The sequence below is a fragment of the Eutrema salsugineum genome, unplaced genomic scaffold, assembly GCF_000478725.1.
Source record: "Eutrema salsugineum unplaced genomic scaffold, Eutsalg1_0 scaffold_14, whole genome shotgun sequence".
Taxonomy (NCBI): Eukaryota; Viridiplantae; Streptophyta; class Magnoliopsida; order Brassicales; family Brassicaceae; genus Eutrema; species Eutrema salsugineum.
This window is the reverse complement of record NW_006256877.1, coordinates 3,756,201-3,778,489: the sequence shown is the minus strand read 5'-3', so window position 1 is coordinate 3,778,489 and position 22,289 is coordinate 3,756,201. Positions and strand designations below refer to the sequence as shown.

At 34.2% G+C, this 22,289-nt stretch overlaps 5 protein-coding genes and 4 non-coding genes across 9 annotated transcripts; 5 read left to right on the top strand and 4 right to left on the bottom strand.

The window, feature by feature from the left end:
• The first annotated feature begins 118 nt into the window (after nucleotides 1-118).
• LOC18022470 (anaphase-promoting complex subunit 2) lies at nucleotides 119-4,688 on the top strand. The gene is made up of 16 exons (XM_006405487.2): nucleotides 119-602; nucleotides 769-840; nucleotides 942-1,173; nucleotides 1,367-1,632; nucleotides 1,748-1,819; nucleotides 1,907-2,151; nucleotides 2,263-2,679; nucleotides 2,773-2,974; nucleotides 3,079-3,181; nucleotides 3,269-3,351; nucleotides 3,457-3,576; nucleotides 3,686-3,774; nucleotides 3,860-3,941; nucleotides 4,021-4,197; nucleotides 4,293-4,361; nucleotides 4,472-4,688. Exons 1-16 carry the CDS (start codon nucleotides 372-374, stop codon nucleotides 4,592-4,594), a joined length of 2,583 nt encoding a protein of 860 aa, XP_006405550.1. The 5' UTR covers nucleotides 119-371; the 3' UTR covers nucleotides 4,595-4,688.
• Nucleotides 4,689-5,020: 332 nt separating this feature from the next.
• Nucleotides 5,021-5,088, top strand: LOC112088762. Its single transcript, XR_002900699.1, has one exon. It is a non-coding gene; the product is annotated as a small nucleolar RNA U49 (small nucleolar RNA).
• Nucleotides 5,089-5,412: 324 nt separating this feature from the next.
• On the top strand, nucleotides 5,413-5,562 carry LOC112088760. Its single transcript, XR_002900697.1, has one exon. It is a non-coding gene; the product is annotated as a small nucleolar RNA snoR2/U65 (small nucleolar RNA).
• Nucleotides 5,563-5,610: 48 nt separating this feature from the next.
• LOC112088756 lies at nucleotides 5,611-5,691 on the top strand. The gene has a single exon (XR_002900693.1). It is a non-coding gene; the product is annotated as a small nucleolar RNA snoZ7/snoR77 (small nucleolar RNA).
• A 65-nt stretch (nucleotides 5,692-5,756) lies between these two features.
• On the top strand, nucleotides 5,757-5,861 carry LOC112088758. The gene has a single exon (XR_002900695.1). It is a non-coding gene; the product is annotated as a small nucleolar RNA Z43 (small nucleolar RNA).
• A 1,101-nt stretch (nucleotides 5,862-6,962) lies between these two features.
• LOC18022469 (putative methylesterase 19) lies at nucleotides 6,963-8,080 on the bottom strand. The gene is made up of 3 exons (XM_006405486.2): nucleotides 7,695-8,080; nucleotides 7,487-7,624; nucleotides 6,963-7,359 (listed from the first exon to the last, which is right to left on the bottom strand). Exons 1-3 carry the CDS (start codon nucleotides 8,061-8,063, stop codon nucleotides 7,075-7,077), a joined length of 792 nt encoding a protein of 263 aa, XP_006405549.1. The 5' UTR covers nucleotides 8,064-8,080; the 3' UTR covers nucleotides 6,963-7,074.
• A 5,335-nt stretch (nucleotides 8,081-13,415) lies between these two features.
• LOC112088360 lies at nucleotides 13,416-14,617 on the bottom strand. The gene is made up of 5 exons (XM_024158619.1): nucleotides 14,480-14,617; nucleotides 14,290-14,363; nucleotides 13,724-13,848; nucleotides 13,550-13,640; nucleotides 13,416-13,458 (listed from the first exon to the last, which is right to left on the bottom strand). The coding sequence occupies exons 1-5, from the start codon at nucleotides 14,615-14,617 to the stop codon at nucleotides 13,416-13,418; spliced, it is 471 nt and encodes a 156-aa protein (XP_024014387.1).
• A 2,239-nt stretch (nucleotides 14,618-16,856) lies between these two features.
• Nucleotides 16,857-19,283, bottom strand: LOC112088359 (ATP-dependent DNA helicase PIF1-like). The gene is made up of 4 exons (XM_024158618.1): nucleotides 19,052-19,283; nucleotides 17,570-18,634; nucleotides 17,392-17,490; nucleotides 16,857-17,278 (listed from the first exon to the last, which is right to left on the bottom strand). The coding sequence occupies exons 1-4, from the start codon at nucleotides 19,281-19,283 to the stop codon at nucleotides 16,857-16,859; spliced, it is 1,818 nt and encodes a 605-aa protein (XP_024014386.1).
• A 331-nt stretch (nucleotides 19,284-19,614) lies between these two features.
• LOC112088358 lies at nucleotides 19,615-21,894 on the bottom strand. Its single transcript, XM_024158617.1, has 4 exons — nucleotides 21,708-21,894; nucleotides 21,175-21,271; nucleotides 20,118-21,046; nucleotides 19,615-19,946 (listed from the first exon to the last, which is right to left on the bottom strand). Exons 1-4 carry the CDS (start codon nucleotides 21,892-21,894, stop codon nucleotides 19,615-19,617), a joined length of 1,545 nt encoding a protein of 514 aa, XP_024014385.1.
• Between the last annotated feature and the right edge of the window lie 395 nt (nucleotides 21,895-22,289).

The following is a 22,289-nucleotide window of genomic DNA, read 5'->3' as shown; positions in this document are numbered from 1 at the left end:
TTCTTTCCGGTTTAAAGATAGATTTTTCACTCGTCAGAGGTTTTAGCCAGAAGCTGAAAGTGAAATGAAACAAAGAGAAAATTTTGAAATTCGATCTTCAATTAAAAGCCATATAGAATCGAAATTCAAGGAGAAAGAAAGCAAATTTCGCGTCGTAGCATGAATCCAACGAACGTAACTCCATGAATCTTCAAGTGGTTTTCGGTTTAGGGGTTCACTTTTCTCTCCCAGAACTTCATTTTGTAATTACTAAATCTCAGTCCTGTTCTGTAATGGGTTCCCTTGATTGATTCTTCGTGAAGTGATTGAGATTGGGTTCAGGGCTGTCGTTAAGTTAATTAGGGTTTTAGGAAGTTTTGTAGTGAAAAAAGATGGAATTTTTAGGCTCATCTGAGTGCAATCTAGGGATTCTAGAAACTCTATCAGACGATGCGATTCAGGAAATTACAGAAAGCTACGATGGGTTTTTCACTACTGTGGAGTCTCTCATTGCCGGCGCCGGAGATTCCTCAGTCGAGCAAGAGCTCGTGTCTCATGTATATACTCTTTGCAAACACGGGCTTGATTCTCTTGTTCGTGACCACTTCCTCAGATCACTCGAGGTATTAAAAAACAGAGAACTTTTGACTGTGTTAAGATTTTAGTCTATCTTAACTGATTAGCTTGTTCTAGTTAGTATCTGCTCTGTTGTGAGATATCTGTGAAGTGTAACAGTTGGAGAATGTTTATTTGTCTAATGAGCTTTGTGACAACATTTATTTGTTTCAGCAAGCTTTTGAAAAGAGTGGTGCATCCAGTTTTTGGCATCATTTTGACGCTTACAGCGAGAAGAAACATAATGTAAGTGGACACAACGCTTGGTTGATGCCTCAATATTCTGAATTTGACAGTTTTCGTTTTTCAATTCGTAAGTTTTGACTGAAATGGGTGCTTGTTGACAGGATTATGGAGATGAGATTCAGGAAGTCTTATGCAAGGCTTTGGAAGAGATATCTATAGAGAAGCAGTATCATGAGAAGTGCTTGTCCATAGTGGTTCATGCTATGCAGTCGTTTAAAGAAGAGTCATCAGAGGATACACAGAACGCAGATGCAGAAAGAGTTCAACTTTTTGCGAGATTCCGGTCAATGTTGTCTTCAACTCTGATGACTACTCTTCCTCAGCATTTTCCTGGTATACGCATCTTTGATAGCTTGTTCTTTGTTGGTTTTCGATGTGGTTTGAATCAAGCAACCAATGAGGCAGTAGTCTGTTCAATCACAATGATCAATTCTAACTCTGATTTTTGCTTGGAACTTTGTTTTATATCTTTGCCACTTGTTCAATCATTACTCTCATATATTTCCTCTCTTTACTGTGTTCTTAGAAATACTCCACTGGTATTTTAAGGAAAAGCTGGAGGAGCTAAGTGCAATCATGGATGAAGATGATATCGCAAAACAGGAGAGTGATTGCATGGATTTGGACGAGAAGCTGAGATCTAAAAATGGAGAAATGGATGTTGATGAAGGCTATTCAAGACATGAAGGTTTGGTGAAGAACATTGGGAAGGTGGTCCGTGACCTTAGAAGCATTGGATTCACGTCTATGGCCGAAAATGCTTATGCTTCTGCAATTTTTTTGCTTCTTAAGGTATTTTATGCGTCAGAGATTTCATCTGCTTCACTTAGACTTATAACATAGTAAAATGTAGTTAGTATACATATGATATATAACTCGTACCCTGTTTGGTGGTGTAATACTCCAGGCGAAAGTGCATGATCTAGCTGGTGATGATTACAGGACTTCTGTTTTGGGGTCAATAAAAGAATGGATTCAGGTTTTTTTTTTTCTGCGTAGATTCTCACTGAACCATCAGATTGTTTTGTTGATTTGGATATTCCTGACATTAAAATTCTCTTTCCAGACAGTTCCTCTTCAGTTCCTTAATGCGCTTCTTTCTTATCTTGGTGATTCCGTAAATTACGGTACCACATCGTCTGGACTCACGTCTCCACTGGCTTGTTGTCCATCTCCAAGCTTGTCTAAAGTAGTGACTCCATCCGAAGGAATTGTTAGGTGGAAATTACGGCTTGAATACTTTGCGTATGAGACACTGCAAGATTTAAGGATAGCCAAACTATTTGAGATAATTGTGGATTATCCTGAGAGGTATTTATAGTAGTCTCTTTCTCCCTACATATCTCACTTGAGACCCACTTCAAATGTTGCAAGAAGTTGAAATATCTTGCACCTCTGATAACAGTTTTGTTGATGCAACAGTTCTCCTGCTATTGAAGACTTAAAACAGTGTCTTGAATATACTGGACAGCATTCTAAACTAGTTGAATCTTTCATTTCTTCGCTGAAGTACCGTTTGCTCACTGCCGGTGCCTCAACCATTGATATATTGCATCAGTATGTGTCGACCATTAAAGCCCTTCGAGCAATAGACCCAGCTGGTGTATTTCTGGAAGCAGTGGGTGAGCCAATCAGAGACTATCTGCGTGGCCGGAAAGACACCATCAAATGTATTGTCACTATGCTTACGGATGGAAGCGGAGGGAATGCAAATGGTTCCGGAAACCCTGGGGATAGTCTTCTTGAAGAGTTAATGAGGGATGAAGAAAGTCAAGAGAATGTTGGTTTTGATGATGATTTTCACACTGATGATAAGCAAGCCTGGATCAATGCTTCTCGGTATCCTTTCTGCTGTATATTTTCTTTCTTGTTTTATCATCTTTCATGGCATTGGATTTTTTCTGACACATCTTAATCTGCATTTTTCCTCAGTTGGGAACCTGATCCTGTAGAGGCTGATCCATTAAAAGGTAGCCTCAGTCAGAGAAAAGTAGACATACTCGGAATGCTTGTTGATATAATTGGATCGAAAGAGCAACTAGTAAATGAATATCGTGTTATGCTCGCTGAAAAGCTTCTCAACAAGACTGATTATGACATCGACACTGAGATACGCACTGTCGAACTCCTCAAGGCAATCTCCATTTGTTTCTCTCACTCTAAAGATTATCTTGCCAAACTATTGGATCGTTTCTATATGGTTGAATCTAACTTTACTTTCTTTTATAATGCCAATAGATCCATTTTGGAGAAGCTAGTATGCAAAGATGTGAGATAATGCTGAACGACCTGATTGATTCTAAGAGAGTGAACACTAACATTAAAAAGGCATCTCAAACAGGTTATATTTCTGAACTGTTCTCAATCTTATTGTAAGTTCTTGTCTGAATCTTTTATTTAAGTATCTGTGTCCATTCCTCGTTTTTAGGCGCTGAGTTAGCAGAGAATGAGCTATCTGTTGATATTCTTACCTCGACGATACTTTCAACAAACTTCTGGCCACCAATTCAGGTATTCGGATATGTTCTTCTTTCTTATATATTTCATTCATTATGTCGTAAAGGGTATAGATTATTTTGTTAGTTTCCATTCACTGAATTAGAGGATGAATTTCAGGATGAGCCTCTTGAGTTACCTGGACCTATTGACAAGCTGCTATCAGATTATGCCAATAGATATCATGAAATCAAGACCCCTCGTAAACTACTTTGGAAGAAAAATCTTGGCTCGGTCAAGGTGATTTTTGCGTAAATACTTTAGTTTTAGTAGTGAATGATTCGTGTTTTGTTTGGAGTCTCGGAGTAAGTCTCGGAGTACCTCTTTGAATGGTTTGGATGAATTTCAGTTGGAGTTACAATTTGAAGACAGAGCTATGCAGTTCACAGTCTCCCCTACTCATGCAGCCATTATCATGCAATTTCAAGAAAAGAAAAGGTAACTACAAGAATCAAATCAAATATGGTTATATGGATATATTTTCTGCTTCCTAAGTTTACTGAAATCATGTAAAATCTTTCAGTTGGACCTCTATAGATCTTGCTGCAGCCATTGGGATACCCACTGATGCATTAAACCGAAGAGTAAACTTCTGGATAAGCAAGGTACGTACTGTACTGTAATTGTAGTTATCTGCTTTACGTTTAAACCATTGAGCTAACTTGTAAAGTCTCCTGAACATAGGGAGTTTTAAGAGAATCTAGAGGAACAGACTCAAATGGCAGTGTGTATACGCTTGTTGAATCCATAACTGATTCCGGAAAGAACGAAAGCGAGGAGCTTTTAGCAGGTGATGAAGAGAACGAAGGATCGATTGCCTCTGTGGAAGACCAACTTCGCAAAGAAATGACAATATACGAGGTATGTGATCATGATGCTTTAGTGAAACTTTCATTCCATTTTGCCTCTGGGAAATATAAAAAAATCTAAAACAATTCTCAACAATAATGTTACAGAAATTCATCATGGGAATGCTCACAAATTTCGGCAGCATGGCACTAGAACGAATCCATAACACTCTCAAGGTACAGCCATCAAAGGCATATAAACCCTTTTTTCACACTGATTTTTATAACGTTGTTGTCTTGTCTTGATGATGATCAGTTTTGCTCTGTTTTTTGTTTTGTTTGTGTAGATGTTCTGTGTCGCTGATCCTTCTTACGACAAGTCTCTGCAACAGCTTCAGAGCTTTCTTTCTGGTTTGGTCTCTGAAGAGAAACTAGAGTTTAGAGATGGAATGTATTTGCTAAAGAAATAGATATATTTGTTACATTGTGTGTTAAGACATGAACTAAGTTCTGTCTCTTTGTATCATCACGATTTCGTATTTTTAATGAAATATCTAACATCAAGCCTGAGCCAAAGAAACACAACATCAAATTGAAAACAAATATATTTTACCTTGATTTTTTTATTTTGGTAAAATGGTCATGCTAAATAAAACGACATCGTTCCAATTTAAACCTAAAATCCCAAATCAATTTTCGATTTCTCTCAACTTCTGTATTAGGGTTTTGACTTATGCCGCCTCGTACCTCTCTCTATATATATAAATCGAGCCTCTATTATCTTCTGTAATATCTTCTTCATACACGTCTCTACCTTCGCTAACCTTTTGGTTCTCTCTTTTTCCCATCAAATTTTTTTCTCAATTTGTTTGTTTAGTGTTTCGAAATTTGATTTTGCCTGATGAGGAAGAAATCCCAAAAGATAGGAAGTGCCGTATGACACTCTTTACGCAGCGGCGGACTTAACGTGAGGAATGCATCCGGTTTTTGATTTTCCCAATCCACCGGTATCAGTCGTCTCCACCGTCTTCGGATCCTTAACCCGGATCCGTTTATAGTCGGATTCGGGCTGCCCGGTCGGGTCATATCTTACCGTACTTTTCTACCGTTTCTGTGTCCGCTTCTGTGTGGTTGATTTTAAAAGGGTTCCCTGAAGGGTTTGCAATTTTTTTGTTTTTTTATTGAAAAATTTGTCATAGCCATTGTGTGGTTGATTTTGGTTGATTTTAAAAGGGTTCGCTGATGGGTTTTCGATTATTTTTTTAGTTTTGTCTTTCTGATGAAAATTTGCCCGATGCCACGTCGACGATAGCTTTTTCCGGCTATGATTCATCGATGCTACATTGGGCATAAACAAATTGTTTGTGTTTCGCTTTCTGATAGGAACCTGTGGATCTTTGATTTTGTGACCTACGGAGCCATTTCGGCGATTACATTTTATATAATTTGTGGTTTTAATGTTAATTAGAGTGATTAGAGGGAGGAATCGATGATGATTAATTGCTAAAACATGGAATTACCGTCTGAGTTATATACTTTGGTGAGAAAAACGCTGCTTTAACTGAGACTTCTCCCAAAAATATAAGTTTTGTGCTAATTTTTGGAACAAATCTTTTTATTGTTTGTTTTTCTGGACAGTGACGATTGATATTGAAAGGTCTCGTTCGTCGTAATATAGGCCGTAAAAAAGCTTATTTGCCGACCATTCTGTTATATCACCACCCATATTCTGAGTCCAATTTTTTCTCTTTTTATTTTGTTTTTGGTTTATGTTTTCTCAGAATCGGCCGATGATTAAATCGATTAAGACAAGCATATGTCTGAATTAATCCGTGTTGATAAGCCTAATCTTCTCAATGAGGCCGATCATTTATTATTAATTGTTGTTATTTCTTTGTTATTGAAGTTATTAGGAAGTGTTCCAAGTGAGAGAACAATACAGAGTTCCGATGATATGTTAATCTCAATGATTATAATAACTAGTTTTGGAGATTGGTTTTAGTTCTTAAGAATCCTGGTTTTATCAATTGATAATTGAACCTGGCTATTGAGATTGGTACTGGTTAGAATTTATATCTCAAAGACTCAAACAAACAATAGAAATGACATAATTGGAGGAATAGAACATTTTGATGAATGATGTTGATTCTCAAAATTGAAAGAATTCATTCGGATTTGATGAAGATGTTCTTGGATAACTAGATTTGAAGAAAGTTCCTGTATTGTGCTTCTATTTTCTTCTCGACTTCCAAAACAAAAGCTTCTGTAAAAGATAACAATATATCCTCTGTAGAGAAACTCTGTACAATGAATATATCATCAAACGTTCAATACAAATATTCAAAGTTGAGAATGAAGTTTCTTGCTTTGAAAGTAACATCACAGAAATATGCCTATGATTCTTTTACGATCTTAAGTTTTATTTACTCAAATATGCATATGCCATATCTTCAAGTGAGTATGATAAGAGTTTTTGAGGAATTGGAGAACATGGCCATGTGACCTAAATCTTTGATATCCCATTACTTCTTTTAACCCAAAATGTTCAAAATCCTCATGCACGCTTATCACAATATAATTCTTTGTAACCAATCCATTGCCTTTCTCCGTTAAGCCTGTACCAAGTCCACTAGCCTGAGAAGAGCCCACTTGTGGTTCTTCTAGTACCCTATCTCTTAGACTGACCGTAACTCTCGCAAAAGCAGAGTCTTTTAAGTGTCATACTTTCTGTTGGTATGAATGTGTATAATGAAATCTCGTATGGTTGTTCTTTCTCTTGGTACGAGTTTGATGTAAGCCAAATTGATCTGTTGTTCTCATCTTGCATATAAATTGCTCTGCTAAATTTGCTTGTTTATTATAATTTGCTTATTTCACATACATAAAGAAAGTTCTCTCATATGGCCAACCTTATTGTGGTGGAAGCTGAAGTGTTTGATCTCAGGTTGATTTAAGCATATTTATCTGCGACTTCCAAGAGAAGACCACATAGTTGTTGAGGCTTGGATAACATTGCCATATGATCTGCATCTTTAATCTCCATTACTTCTTTTGGCGGAAAGTTGCTAATTATCAAACTCTGGTATTCCTCACGCACTAGATTATCCTCACCGCACACGATATAAATACGTGTAACCGATCCATAACCTTCCTCAGTAAAGCTTTTTGTCCCTGCAAGATTGTCCGTAGCTAGTGCCGGGTTTGCCCTCACCAACAATTTCGCCAATTCAAGATCCTAACAATAAATTGGATTTCAGGTCTATTACTAACAATCTCATTTGTGCTTGGAATACTGAGGTTTGATAAGACAGTTATTGAAACACAGTGCATTGATTAAGGCAATTCTTGGATCAGAGTCTTACTTGGATAGGGGACAACTGATATAGTTTCTTGGCCATGAACTTTGGTCCGAAAAGAACAGTGTGTACAAGACGATCTGGTGTTCCGTAGCTGCTAAACACTGTGTCCAATAACTCTTCTTGTGGAACGCTCGGGACAAACTGCAGAATTTTCCTCTTTAAGATATCGTTCAAGAATCATTTCAAGAATCAGTGATCAGAAAAAAAATACCTTTTCGAAAGCATAAGCAGGAGGGTTTCTTGTGTCGCGCATGGTAGCTGTCAAGAAGACAATAGCAGCGATCTTACGAGGGAAGATGTCAGCAGCGAGAGCAGCTGGTATGCCTCCCATGCTATGAGCAACAAGTATCACTTTCTCGTCATCATCATCCGAGGAGCTCAGAAACTCAAGCAACGGTTTAGAGTAATCTTCAAGACTCTGAATCTCTTCCAATCTGGTCGTGCTTATACCGGATGCAGCCAGATCCAGTGCACTCACGATGTGACCAGCTGCCTCGAGAACCGGTTTTACCTTGTACCAAGTCCATGCGCCATGGCAGACCCCATGGATAAGCACAAACCGCTTCTTGTTCTTCCCCATTGACTTTCTTGTTCTTGTTAGATGAATATTTGGATAAGCTATAGATATATATATATTTTTTAATTTGTTTCACTATTTGCCAACAAAAAAAAAGAGAAAAAAAACATTTTGTAATGATTCGAGAGCTAGTGGCAGATAGTTTTAAAAAAATTAAAAAAAGTTGGGTCTATACAACGAAATTATTGAACTCTGTAATGTGATGTGCAAATTAGTAGTGTTTTTAACTTCTATTATATTAAAATAGAAGCATTTTTATTGTTTATTTCCAAATACTTTTAAATTTTTTTTAAAAAATATTTTGTTATATATATAAATTAGGTATCTACCCGCGTCGCGCGGACAAAATCATTATATAAACCTTAATATAATTTAATTATCGAGATTCTTGTAACATAAACATCACATTTTTATTTTCAATTTTTGCCAAGCGCGAGCTTTATATATTAAAGAAATCGTATAATATTTTTATATTTGAGTTTATGAATAATAGTTAAATTATATAATATTTTTTTGTTAAAATTTCGGTATATATCATTTTTTAAGATGAACAACACTTATTTACAATATTAAAATAAAATTATACAGTAATATTAATCAAATATAGTAAAAATTGTACTTTATATAATAAACGAAATAAAATCTAATAAATATTCGTTCAGAAAAAAATTCTATGTCTAAGCCTCTAAAAAAGCTAGTATCACAATTATTATCATAATAAAATAAATATTAATAATCATCACAATTATATGTCATTTTATCACCTAGTAATGATTCTGATGAGGTTCTTTCTATTATTGATTTTCATAATTATTAGATTATAATTATAACAAAACATGACATATATATTCAAGTAAATTAGCGGTGGTAAATATGACCGTTATTTCTCAAAACATTGCAAACACTACTATTGGTTGTCGTAACGGTGGTTTTCAATTTAAAGTAGTACCCATTTGTTAATCGTAATCAGATTATATTCATTGTTAAGAATAACTGCATCTATTTTTGAAAAAATGTCTCCTTGCACGATGATTTCTGATTTAGATATAGCATCTGATCGATCTTCTATCTGTGTTCAAGTTATCAAGAGTGTCGAGGAAAGCCTAGGTGTTCATGGTATTCAGCGATCGTTTATATTCGCAGACGAACATGTAAGTATAACTTCAAAAATAACATACTGTCTGAATCTTAATATATTATCAATACCATCATTATTTTTTAACTAAAAATCTAGGGTGATCAAATGCGTACATCGATTCCGAATCGTTTAGTAGACCATTATGAAGGCATGATGTGTGATAAAGATTGGTACTTCATTGGTAACTTCAAAATTACTCCACACATGGGAACTTCGAGGATTACAGTCAATGGTCTCCATATCTGTATCGATGAGGATACTCATGTTGAGAAGACATCGCCTAAATCAGATGACCAGTTGTATTCATTTGCTAATTTTAGAAGTATCCTTGACGAATCTCTGATGGAAAACATAGACGTTGGTATGTTTTCTTAGTATTTTATTATACTCAATTAGATTAATTAATACTCTCTTAATTATATGAATATATTGCTTTATGCTAGTTGATTTGATCGGAGGTATTATTAAAGTTTGTCAATTGGAACGTCAAGACCAATTTTGGATCGGAAATCAGAGAATCAACTCAAGTGTTCTAAAATTTACAATTAGAGATTTCGAGTAAGAATCCATTGATACAAAGACTAATACATATATTAATCTTTACTATCATATTCTCGATGTTAAGGAAAAATTATATATTAATTCTGATTTTTAGGGGTGTCGACATCAGTTGCATAGCGTGGGGAAGAGATGCTGAACATTTTGAGTCCTTATGGAAAAATACTCCTCGTCGCAAAATCGTTTTCTGTGTATTGAGATTTTGGGAGATGTGTCGATATGGAGGTTATTTCTCATTCTATCGACCAACCATATATCAATTTATATTTATATCAATTGTAGCTAATATAATTTTCTATGTTGTACAGATGAAATATGTGTTTGTTCTGGTCGAGAATTCTCTGAAATATTGTTCGATCCACCAATTCCTGAAGTCGAAAATTGTCATTTTATGTAAGCATTGTTCACCGATATCATCTTGTAGATTTACTAAACAAAATTGTTGAATATTCGACTCATTATTTATCTTTTTCTTGCAAGCTTGACTACACAGATGATTTTAACAACATTGAAGATGACTACTTTTTTGATCACTCACCTATTTTCCCTAGCCATTGAATTTACCTATTTCATCTGATGTTTTCATTTATTTTGTCTGACAATTCTATTTGACTTTTTCTCATTATTTTGAATTTTAAAACCCTTTAATTAGATGAAAGAATTATTATACATAATAAATTTAGAAAATATTAAGATAACACATTAACAATATGATTGATATTGAAAACATTATTAATTACTAATAAATTTAATAGATCAGGGCAATAACCGAGATATTCATAAATTAAAGAGCTAACTTCTAAATCATTCAAGACCATCACAATTTATTTGTTAAAGGAAGAGTCCAAATTTGGTTACAACACGGAATTTTTTGGCCCATAAGATGTATACAAATTTTGGGCTCAGATGATATATAATTTAAATGTAACATAATAAATCGTTTATATCAAACAGATTTAGAATCAAATCAGTTATTATATATGTTATTGACATACTTTTTAATAATCCAACACGCGGTATTTTTTGATAGAACATTATTAAGAATAATGACATATGCCTGATTATCCATTCCTTTATTTTTTTTACACTCCAATTGATCAAGACACAATCGTTTATCGTTTACATGCGGTTTAGGCATTAATATTATATATATAATCAAAAATGTTAAGTTTATTGTATATTGGAGATATACATCTACAAAATATTATATATATATATATCAAAAACTATAGATACCCATCTATTCAAATCTATCAGAAGTTGTCAGATATTTGTTCAAAAACGCAATGAATACTTAACCCTTTGAGTAGACTATAGTTTACAAATCAACTTTTCAAATCACCATACATCACCAAAAAAGACAAAACACTTCAAAACCATTGATATACAAATTTATTCTAAACACTAAAGACAATGTAACGATATCATTCATAACATTCATAATATAAATAAGACATAATCATTCATAATATTCATAATATAAATAAGACATAATGCAGTATGCATAGAGTCAAACCGAAATAGTAGATTAATAAACAACCGATATCATTTAATAAGTATCATAATATAATAGTTTTACAAACGTTAAAAAGAAAGATAAGGAATTGACAATCCATCGATGGTACATTAGTTAAGGCGGTATCGCCTACAAAAAAAAAAGAAATCGATATGTTAGATCAATATATCTAAAAATCAACTAACAAAATATGTCAATAAAGAAAAAATAAATTTAATACTTACTTAGCCCTGAAATCGTCAATCTCGTCATCAACAGGATTACACAGGAAATCAGAGCAAGGAGGGTAAGAGCATAGGACAACCGAATTCTTATCAACACCTATCATTAATTTTATGAATCAGAATTAGAAGAATGCAAGATTAGCTATTCTAAAATACTAAAGAAGAGGAATAAAAACCTACCTTGACCATTAGTCATCTTCCAAAACCTCAGCACAAACACCACTGATTCACTTTGATTACGCTGATAAACACTATGCAGATTCTTAGCCACATTCCCACGGGCGATACATGGCAATACACAATCTCTCCTAATTGATTAAAATATAACAAAAAGGTTCTTCCAATTTAGATGGCATAAAACCAAAACGATACATTTTTTTTTTGCATAAACAAACGACATATGGATATAAACTCATAGATCTTACCCTGCATCAAGAAGTTCAAATCGAACATATGTTGCATTGTTCTCATAAGCATCGCTATTGATCTCACAGAGATCACCCATCTTCAACACGGTTCCCATTACATCTATATCAAATACAAAAAAAAGTGATATTAACAAAACGATATATTATACTAAAATTGTCACAAAACTAACAGATGATTACCAATATTACCAATTAAAAACTCAAAATCTAATCCGCGAGTCACGATGTCAAAGAAGCGTGTGCAATTGAGATGCAAGTGCAAATTATGGGTTATTGGAGAGATAGGAATCACGACCGTATGAGATCTGAAAATAAACCGATGCCTGTTTACGGTTATGCATATCGAACCACTGGCCTTCTTAACAACGAATCGACGAACCCTAAACCAGTAACCTTGTTTAAGTACAGGTCCATGCAGAGCGATTTCATCGGGCATGACAGTTGCGCCGATACGATGACCCTAAGATCGATTTCGCATAAATTCAAGTGTAAAATCCAAAAGAAAAATTGCTTTTAAAAACAACCCTATGAAATATATAAAGAAATAACAACTACATAACGAAATACCCGATCGTCAGAGAGAATCATCTCAATTGTATCCCCAAAGAAATTTACATTCTTCCAGAGTCGAACAACTTGCACATGAACTTCACCACCGGTGGTGTAATAATCTAACCTAGAGATATCAACAACATGAGACATTTTTTTTCTCTGTCAAGAACACAAAAGGAAAAGTAAAAAAAAAAAGAAGGAAAGCGAACACATATATATACGCGTTACATTCTAGACAGTTATTTCCTTTTTCAACCCAATAAACTTATGGAAACATACAACATTGAATATATATTATTAAAATAAAGATTAAATTATTTATAGGTTTTATTTTAAATGACAAAAAAATTGTCTGTCAAAGGCGTCTTTTCATCCGTTAATGTACTTTTTCGAGACATTAGCAGCATGCAATATGAGAGAATAAAATCTAATTGCATCTGGTGGACTAAGCATACACGCAACCGAGATAGGCGAGCATACCGAGTCAAAAATAATCAAAAAATACAATAATTTCTTCAGTATACAGTCATTACACCAAGTTAGTGAACGTAATTTTGCTGGACAATGTTTTTATAAAACCAAAGAAACAGTTGGGGGGAAGGGTTACTTTGTTGTTTATTTTTAACAATGTATATGAGAAAATGGGGATATATATAACATCCAAATAACGGTTATGGAAAGTGTCGCGTGTATCAGTGCATTTTCCGTATTTTCCAAAAGAAAAATGTTCCATTTTTGGAAAGTTGCAATTTATGATGAATATTCTAGATAGATTATTGGTTAACACAAATTATTTGTTAAAGGAAGAGTCGAATTTTGGTTATAACACGAAATTTCTTGACCCAAAACAGTCTTGTAAATACAAAAAAAAAGTGTCTAAAAAAAACTAATAATATATATGGATTATCGATTTTGAATCATTCCAATCGGCCCAAACCATTAGACATCATCTGTATCCAGCCCATATAATCTCTCTCTAATCCTGAAATTTCAATAACAAAATCATGTAGATCTAAATATACATATTTTTTTTTTCATAAGTCAATTTTAACAACACATCGAAACATACTTACCTATTGCGCAAGGTCAAAACTTCATCAATAGGTGAATCAGTGATAAAACGGGACACACCATCGTCATCATGATCCTTGATAGACACATTCTCTAAAACATATATATTGGAATATTGTTATGTTATATACAACGTTTTTGTAAATAACATATTGATGTATCATCAGAGAACATACCCCCATCAATTGCTACACACCAATCGGTTAACACACATATAGCAAAGGGACCTTCGTATTCTCTACATTTATCTCTTATTTCAGTTGCCAACTCACCATGTGCATCACATTCTAGCATGTACTCCCTATATTTTGAAAAAGAATGTAGTTAATAATTAATTAGTTAAACTTCAAAAACCTACAGTTTGAGGTATACTTACTCATCATCTATTATATTAAATCGAATTGATGATGTAGTCGTTCCATCCGGGTATGTAATAGTAAAATATCTAGCATTTTCAACGACTCCAATCAAATCTGCGATTGTGATTAGTCAAAATTAAGACATTAGTGCGAACTATAAATTTTGCATTATAAGAAGATACCAAAATATTCTTACCAATTAGATAATAATGAATTCATAAATCGAGAGGAATGATGCAAAATTATAGAATGAATTGTTTGTTAATGGTAAAGCTGGTGAGATCGTTGTTCCATGTGTCAGTGTAATAACGTAATCGTGTTTTGTAATACTTTGGATATTAGTCCAGTTGTAAGGATTCAAAAGAAATCCAGTCAACATAAACCATTGATCTTCTTCGCATATTTGATTGAAATGCTCCATCATCTGATTGTTTACCCGAGCCTGTATTCTACAACCCTAAAAGTTTATACGATAACATTAGATCAACAAAAGAACAAATTATTGTATGTTAAAACAATAAGCAAATTCAATAATAATTATCACAAATAACATTTTAAGTTATTGAAATTTACTCTTTCATCGACCAGAATGAAATTTAGACTTCGATTATCGTCCGAGTAATCCACCACCCATTTTTTGAGTATTTTCACTATAATTCTCCAGTCAGATCTTTGAGAGTCCAATTGACGAACGAAATCATAATCCGCCATTGCGTGATGCCTATCGTTTAGGGTTATGAAATTTAGAGTATAGTTATAAGAAAAAATGTGATTTTATATTAACCTATAACCGAAAATTAAGAATATTAACATTTCAGGATAAATATAGATAAGGAAACAATATTATCTTCGAGTAAAATAAATAGATATATATATATATATATATATTGAGAATTTTCTATTTTAAATTATTGATATTTTTCTATTTTAAATTATGTTAATATTTCAATTCTCATTGTTACTAATTCTTAAGATAGTTTACTATAAAACCATCTATATATGTTAAATGACAATTTTATTGCAATGAAAATTTACATTATACGTTAAATGACAATTTTATTGCAATGAAAATTTACATTAGCTAAATCATAATCATGCACATCGTTTCGTATCTTCACTCAAATCTGAAATTAATATTTAAGCATATATGTAAACAATATAGTATCACAAAAAAACTATATTAAGGGAGTAGGGTTAATGTCAAAATAATTATCTTACTTTGTCCGATATGGTTTTGTCTGAATTATCCTACTTTCTTATAAATTTATTTTCGTTTGAATTAATTTAAAAGAAAAAATTTGAACAGTTACCATTTAAAGCCTCTTTACTGTCAAAACCAACAACAATCCACTAATTTATGTCAAGACACTTCCATATTGATATTGACCGATTTGTTCGTTTCACGTACCAGAGAGAATATATTCCATGTTTTAAGTTTCACCAAATATACACGCAATCTCAATAATACTATTTTACTAAATATAATCTTTTGCTAAATTGCAACACTTTCCATAAAATAATATGATCTCTCTCTATGGCTTATGTTATTTGGACAATTTTATGTTTCAATATTTTAGAAAATGACATATTCATACAACATCATAACAAAAAAATGCCATTTATGTAGACGTTTACGTTATAACTTTATGTATCTACTTGAGCATTTTTCCTTAAAATTATATGAAACAGGAAACCTGGAAAGTCAAACGGTTAGTTACAAACATAAAGTCGCATAATCTTCCCCATAAAAAAATTGAAAAACGTGAAAATTGATTATTATTGCACACCTTATAAATACTGACTTGAGGGTTTCTTTTCAAAAAACTTTAAAATATTTTATAAGTACCATTATCGTTTTCTGAGAGAATTCATAAGAACATGGCGAACACAAACGAAAAAAATTTTGATGAAAATGGCTTGTTGATCATCAATCCCCCACCATTGGTAATGAGATTTGGTGTCGTGGAACCAAAGTCACCACCTTCACCAACAGATTCCGAGATAGAGCAAGAAGAATTATGGGAACAAATACACTTATTCACCGCATCAAATCAGAAAGGCAAACAGAACATTCCTCAGGTAATACATCCTATTCACTAAAGTTTGTTTGAATCATGTCTTACACAATGAATTATAAAATCTGTATATTCTACTTGAGACACCCCAATCAAGTTGCACAAAACGAAAACACGACCTGATTCTAGATCTGGAGATAGGGTTGAAGTGCATGCGTTGCGGTTTTGTGGAGACAGAAATTAGACACATGGACACCGCCGAATGGGTACGTGATCAGAAATATATTTAGATCTAAATTATGAAAAGTTGTCTAAAATCTATGTTATTGAGTCATTATAGTTTGTTATTGATTGCCGATTGAACTGTATGTTGTAGAAACAATTCATGTTTAAATATAATATTGAGTTAGTTCAAAGCTATATAATTTTACAAAAATCTAAATCGGATTGTTTGTGTCTGTGTTTAAAGGGAAAGGAGAAGGAACGTAAAAAGAGGAGATCTGGAGTTTAATCAAGAACAATATCAGTTTCAAACCAATTTCATGTTTTTTTTCTGTTTGCAATGATCACTTTAAAGACTGTATGTACTTGGTTTTATTTTCTAAAAACTATTAAGTTTATTTCGATGACATGATAATTTGGTTTTGAAGCATTCTCGATGAAATGTCAATAGATGCCCAATAATATGCTACAATTAAAGTTTGGTTAAAATATGTTATCGAATAGAGTTTGTCACTGAAATATCCGACTACAGTTAAAAATCAGAGATCAAACCATTAATACATGAGATCCAACTTAGTGAAAAATCGAAAAACGTTAAATCTATTAAAAACTATAAAACCGAATGTAATGGACTTATACAATAAAAAGAACTAACATATTTCGAGATACATAGAGACAACATATCACAAAACAAAACACAGTAAAAAGGAATATCATATCTTGTCAAAAACCTCCTTGTAGACGACATTCAATGTTTTGTTTTGTGGTTTGTTGTCTTTATCGGTGATCAATATCTTCAAACCTTCTCTTGATGTAACCCTCGATACAGCGACATAGAGTTGTCCATGAGTAAGAACCGGTCTTGGAAGATACAAACCAACCTTTTCGAGTGTCTGTCCTTGGCTTTTGTTTATAGTCATTGCAAAAGCTGATGTGATAGGAAACTGCTTGCGTCTCATCCTGAAAGGAAGTTTCATCTCCGAAAGAGAGAGGAATATCCTAGGAATCCGTACCTTTTCACCAACCTTGCTACCTGTTATTATCTGAGCCTGGAGAACATAATTAGCCATCTTAATAATGATGAGTCTTGTGCCATTACACAACCCATTCTTAGGGTCGATATTTCTTAGAAGCACTACAGGAGTACCCTCTCTCAACTTAGGACATGATTAGGGAAACCAGACATCTTGATACTATTTAAAAACTCCTCGGTATAAATCATATTGTTGGAATCACCTTTATTCTTACTGGCTACACTCTCTGAGGGTACTTCAGACGCATCATTGTAATTAACAACTTCTTCAGTCGTATCAATGCTATCACAGCTAAGATAGGTCCTTTCAACACCTGTGATATACAAAACAACCGTTGTATTATATAAATATAAAGAAATAAACTAAGAGGAATTAAAACAAAATAAACATACCCGGTAACTTTGAAAGCATATAATCATTTATCGTATCTACATCATCGTTTCTTGGACTCAGTATGGCACGGTCTTGGAAAAATTTAGGATCAGTCTCATTCGAAAACAAATTCCCATATATTTCTTTGACGATCGTTTTTATAGGATCTTTACAGTCTTTAATCAACAGATCATCAGGAATATCAATCACGGCTTCACCACTACCATCGTCATTTATCGTACCATCACCAATGTCTAAGATCCACTTTGTAAAGGCAGCTCGTTCAAGCATAGCACGACTATTATCTCCAGCTATAAGTCGCATTTTCTGTGTAAGTCTCAACACTCTACATTTGTACCACAGAGGTGACGAATTCAAAGTGGCCATAAGTATCTCTGTCTTCCCGGCATTTGGAATCACTGGCAATATTTGCCTAAAATCCCCTCCTAAAACAATGACCTTATCACCAAAGGGCTTATCAACTTCTAATATATCACGCATCGTTCTATCTAGAGTCTCGAAACAGTCTTTACTCATCATCAACGCCTCGTCCCATATAATGAGTTTAGAAATCCTTATCAAGTCGGCAAGATTCGACTCCTTCTTGATTGAACAGAAGGTAAACTTATTAACCACAATAGGGATTGCAAATCTTGAATGCGCAGTTCGGCCTCCTTCTAATAACAACGCAGCAATCCCGCTCGATGCAACCTTGAGAACAACATCACCTTGGGAACGTAGAGCAGATCCTAATAGACTCCAAAAATAAGTTTTACCAGTACCTCCAGAACCATAAACAAAGAACATACCTCCTCTGTTCTTATTAACTGCTTCTAGTATCTCATCATAAACACTTCTCTGTTCACTGGTTACAGTGGCTAACATCTGCTCGTTTCTTACTCTAAGAGTTTCACGATTGTAATTCCTCTCATCCCGAATAAGAGGATTATCACGTGACTCCAGAGTAATATATTCAGGAAACGGCATAGGTGTGAATTCTTTTAAGGATCTCCCACTTACACGTAAAAGAAGTTCTATTTCGACCAGGGTAAAGTCTTTAACTTGCTCCTGAGATAGACTAACAGCTACACAATTTCAAAAAAATTACAAAAGATAAATTAGCTATCAATATCTTAAATATATATAATAACAACAACGCAAACAACAACTATACGACTTACTTTGGTCCCTGGCAACTTTTCTGTAATTATATATGATGTCATCTGATAATACCTGCCATGTAGCATCCCAAACTCTAGAAGGAATGGATACACTTTGAGTAGTGAGCAGGATCACAAAAAAACGACGGAGATAATTGGCAGAAAGCCACAAGCCGCCCTCATTGATGGCCTCAATATATTCTTTGTCATCATTCAATAATCCATACGCATAGCAAGCTTCTTTGAAGGAAGAATGTAGAACTTTGTTGACCGTTTTTATATCATCAAAACTACGTGGTCCTTTGACTAAATTAAGCAGAAGCCTTAAATAATACGCTTCACCTGCCCCAATGGGTACGTACGTGATTCTACCAAGAGCAACTCTCCTTGATCGTGGCGTCCATATTCTCTTTGTGTTATTCCACACGAATCTCGTAGGAAATTGCGCATAAGTTAACGTCCTCGCCAATTCATACATATCGTTGCACTCCATCCAAGCAATGAATTTTGACGTACCAACTGAGACACGATTAATAACCTCGTCACCTGGATCATCCTCGTTGTATATGACCATTTGCTGATTCGGTAAATGAAAGGGTAGTTTAATTACAGAAACTGTGCGATGGTGAGTATGATTACCGAAAATTCTCCACGTAGACTCCAAAGGTGCTACGTACCTACATAGAAAGACATTATTAAATAATGGAAGATTGGAATTTCAAAGATATAAAATATGTGAACCAAATGTGTAAAACATACCTACAATTGAAGTGTTTCTTAATCTCGTTTTCTTTATCATCATTCTTGACAGTTGCACGAATGTAGTCAGCACCTTTATGAATATATTTGAATAGATACTTTACTGATCGAGATTGTACACACCATTCGAAGTTGATGTGAGCCCTTTAAAGCAGTGTGAGACTCCTATTATAAGGAACCACAAATCCATTATCACATTCAATACCCTTTTTAACGATAACTTTCTTGTCATTACGTCGCCTGTATATAGGATATCCAACATCATCTATTTTAGTGATCGGACTGTAAGGTTTTGGAAAATACTTTGTACATTTTCCTTCAGCCATGCAAACACTATCCTTATTCAAAGCACCACATGGTCCATGCATCATGACATCTCCTACTATCTCATACAGCGCTGGATCAATATCCTTGTCAGGAATCTCAGCACATATTATCTTATCAATGTCATCACCAGTTGGTAGCTTGTGACCAGCTTCTAAAAAAGAACGATGTGTGCATGAGGTAGCCCCCGTTTTTGAAACTCAATCGTGTAGATCGCTGCAACGAATAAATGGTAGTTTTTAAAAGATTAGTTAGCATTCATCTAGCAATGTTATGAACATTATCTTGCTAAACAAAATAAGATACTTAGTTTAATAAAACATACCGGCTTTTACGACACCTAACACATTTTCTTTGGTGAGCCTGTGCATGAGATCATCTAGTTTCATCTTGAACACTCGCGTACATATATCTGGTCTATCCTCTTGCTTCAAGTTATGTCTTTTTAGGTGCCTGGTAATCTCAGGCCATTTGGGATTACACGTAAAGGTTATGAAAAGATCCGGAAAACCAAAATGCTGGCAAGTAGTCATCGCATCTAGGTAATGTTGCACCATATACCTTGTACCACCAGTATAAGAAGAAGGTATAATAATACGTTTACCCTTGTCAGAAAGATCAGTGTCACCTTCATCAACAGTTTTCTTTATTTTGTCATAATTCTCGCAACGAAGTTTAGACTGATTCATTGATATGAAACGTAGTCTATTAGTCTCAATCATCGTGTACGCATCCATCAAAAACTGCTGGAACAATCTTCCAGATAAAGGGATGATTGGTGACTCACCAACCCTCTCTTGTATGCGGTAAGCAAAAAACTCTCTCATAGTAATATGCAACCTTTTCCTCCCTTGAGTATCTACAAAACCAATATCGATACCAAGTCTGAACCCGTCCTCACCATAGGGAAACAATAATGGATATTGCAAAGGCAGATACGCAGGATGTAATTCACTGATCCTTTTGAGATTCCTTGTCTTTTTACACTCGATGATGATATCACGTGCATCTACCTGACCATCGAAATCATTAGGTATCAATGCAGCAACTTCATTATTAGCTGGTAGAATCTCAGTCCTTCCATCGCTATTCCTGTCACACTTTAAAATTATCCTTAACCGGCTTGTATCATCGTTAGGATCAAACCTTTCTCGAACGTTTTGTAATGCATCCACATGTTTGTTATGTTTATCTAGCATATTTTTTATTTTCTCAACAACCTTCACTCGCAATTTATCAGCTGGTCCCGTTTTCCTGTAAAATTTTTAAAATAAATTCTTATAACAGTTAGAACCATATAACATTTAATAACAATACATATATGTTTTAAAATTGATCTCAATGATTAAATTTAATATAAACCAAAAGAATGATAATCATACCCACAAGCAGCTATTCGGTTAGATGTTTCATTTGCGGTATCATATATATATAGCTGTAAAAAGGCTGGTTCTTTTCCAGGAGGTGGTAGCAACTCCCCTATAGAATGGTAGTTCTCCCCACTCATTTGGAATATGTAAGGACCTTTCCCGTCGTTGATTTCTTTATTTATTTTTCCTCCAAGAGAAGTGAAAGAAAACATCATATTATACGCCCGGATAAACTCACGAAAGTGATCACGCAAATCACCATCATTATACATCAATGCTAATAAAGATTTCGGAGGGGTTTTAAGAAGTGGAAGAACGACTTTACCCTGACCACAACACATGGAGAATATAGGCTTTCCACGTCGATATCGTTTACCCAACCTCTCTCCATACCACATATAAGCCTTACAATTACCACATATATATATATGATCACCATCGTCGTAATAACCTAATTAAAATAATATTCATTGCTTAGTATTAATTACACAGTAGTTATATATTATGTATTGAATGAAATATATTAGTTCAATGAAAACCATAACCTCCATCTTTCAGACCAGGACTAACTGATTCCAATAAATCTGTTCTAGTAACAACGGTCTCTGTTGCATCCTCATCACAAAAATCAGAGATTTTAGCACGTTTTTTGGGTCTTCCTTTCTTTTTATTACCAGGCCTCGATTTTTCCACATCCTCACTTTTCGACATAGAGTCTTCATCATTATCCATATCGGACTCAGAATCAGTAGCAATAAAGCAAGCAAACTCTTCGGTGTTGATAGAAGTAGCCAAAAGATCTGTTTGTTTTTTTTACGGAAAAAAATAATAAGTGAAAATCAGGCATATAATTATTAATAAACATTGTAATTACGAAAAAGAAGATCAAACCAATAGCTTCTTTTCTTTTTCTCCTCTCACGCATGATATGAATTCGTCTCTGCTGTGCATTACGAATTCCCGGGGGTGTTAGATCAGGAACTTCATTGATATTGTAACTGAACAAACCTCCATGTTGGTCTATATCGGTTACACTGGTAGGAGCATATCGTGCGTTCTTAACATTACTACCTACAAATTACAATTAATAGTAAGCAAATTTATAACACGTAAATGTCTTAAAAATG

What these genes read in the sequence shown, in the direction of transcription:
- LOC112088358 (XM_024158617.1), bottom strand. Translation starts at nt 21,894, where the DNA reads ATGGATAATGATGAAGACTCTATGTCGAAAAGTGAGGATGTGGAAAAA. An exon ending in TCCTGGTCTGAAAGATGGAG is followed by an intron (nt 21,272 to 21,707) that starts GTTATGGTTTTC and finishes ACCATTCTATAG; the next exon opens with GGGAGTTGCTACCACCTCCT. An exon ending in AACCGAATAGCTGCTTGTGG is followed by an intron (nt 21,047 to 21,174) that starts GTATGATTATCA and finishes AAAATTTTACAG; the next exon opens with GAAAACGGGACCAGCTGATA.
- LOC112088360 (XM_024158619.1), bottom strand. Translation starts at nt 14,617, where the DNA reads ATGGCGGATTATGATTTCGTTCGTCAATTGGACTCTCAAAGATCTGAC. An exon ending in TCATTCTGGTCGATGAAAGA is followed by an intron (nt 14,364 to 14,479) that starts GTAAATTTCAAT and finishes ATAAACTTTTAG; the next exon opens with GGTTGTAGAATACAGGCTCG. An exon ending in GTTTTGACCTTGCGCAATAG is followed by an intron (nt 13,459 to 13,549) that starts GTAAGTATGTTT and finishes TTGAAATTTCAG; the next exon opens with GATTAGAGAGAGATTATATG.
- LOC112088359 (XM_024158618.1), bottom strand. Translation starts at nt 19,283, where the DNA reads ATGGTCATATACAACGAGGATGATCCAGGTGACGAGGTTATTAATCGT. An exon ending in GTACGTACCCATTGGGGCAG is followed by an intron (nt 18,635 to 19,051) that starts GTGAAGCGTATT and finishes GAAATTGTGTAG; the next exon opens with CTGTTAGTCTATCTCAGGAG. An exon ending in ACCCTCAGAGAGTGTAGCCA is followed by an intron (nt 17,279 to 17,391) that starts GTAAGAATAAAG and finishes GTACTCCTGTAG; the next exon opens with TGCTTCTAAGAAATATCGAC.
- LOC18022470 (XM_006405487.2), top strand. Translation starts at nt 372, where the DNA reads ATGGAATTTTTAGGCTCATCTGAGTGCAATCTAGGGATTCTAGAAACT. An exon ending in TAAAAAGGCATCTCAAACAG is followed by an intron (nt 3,182 to 3,268) that starts GTTATATTTCTG and finishes CCTCGTTTTTAG; the next exon opens with GCGCTGAGTTAGCAGAGAAT. An exon ending in CAATTTCAAGAAAAGAAAAG is followed by an intron (nt 3,775 to 3,859) that starts GTAACTACAAGA and finishes AAAATCTTTCAG; the next exon opens with TTGGACCTCTATAGATCTTG.
- LOC18022469 (XM_006405486.2), bottom strand. Translation starts at nt 8,063, where the DNA reads ATGGGGAAGAACAAGAAGCGGTTTGTGCTTATCCATGGGGTCTGCCAT. An exon ending in CTGCTTATGCTTTCGAAAAG is followed by an intron (nt 7,625 to 7,694) that starts GTATTTTTTTTC and finishes AAAATTCTGCAG; the next exon opens with TTTGTCCCGAGCGTTCCACA. An exon ending in ATCAGTTGTCCCCTATCCAA is followed by an intron (nt 7,360 to 7,486) that starts GTAAGACTCTGA and finishes ATTTATTGTTAG; the next exon opens with GATCTTGAATTGGCGAAATT.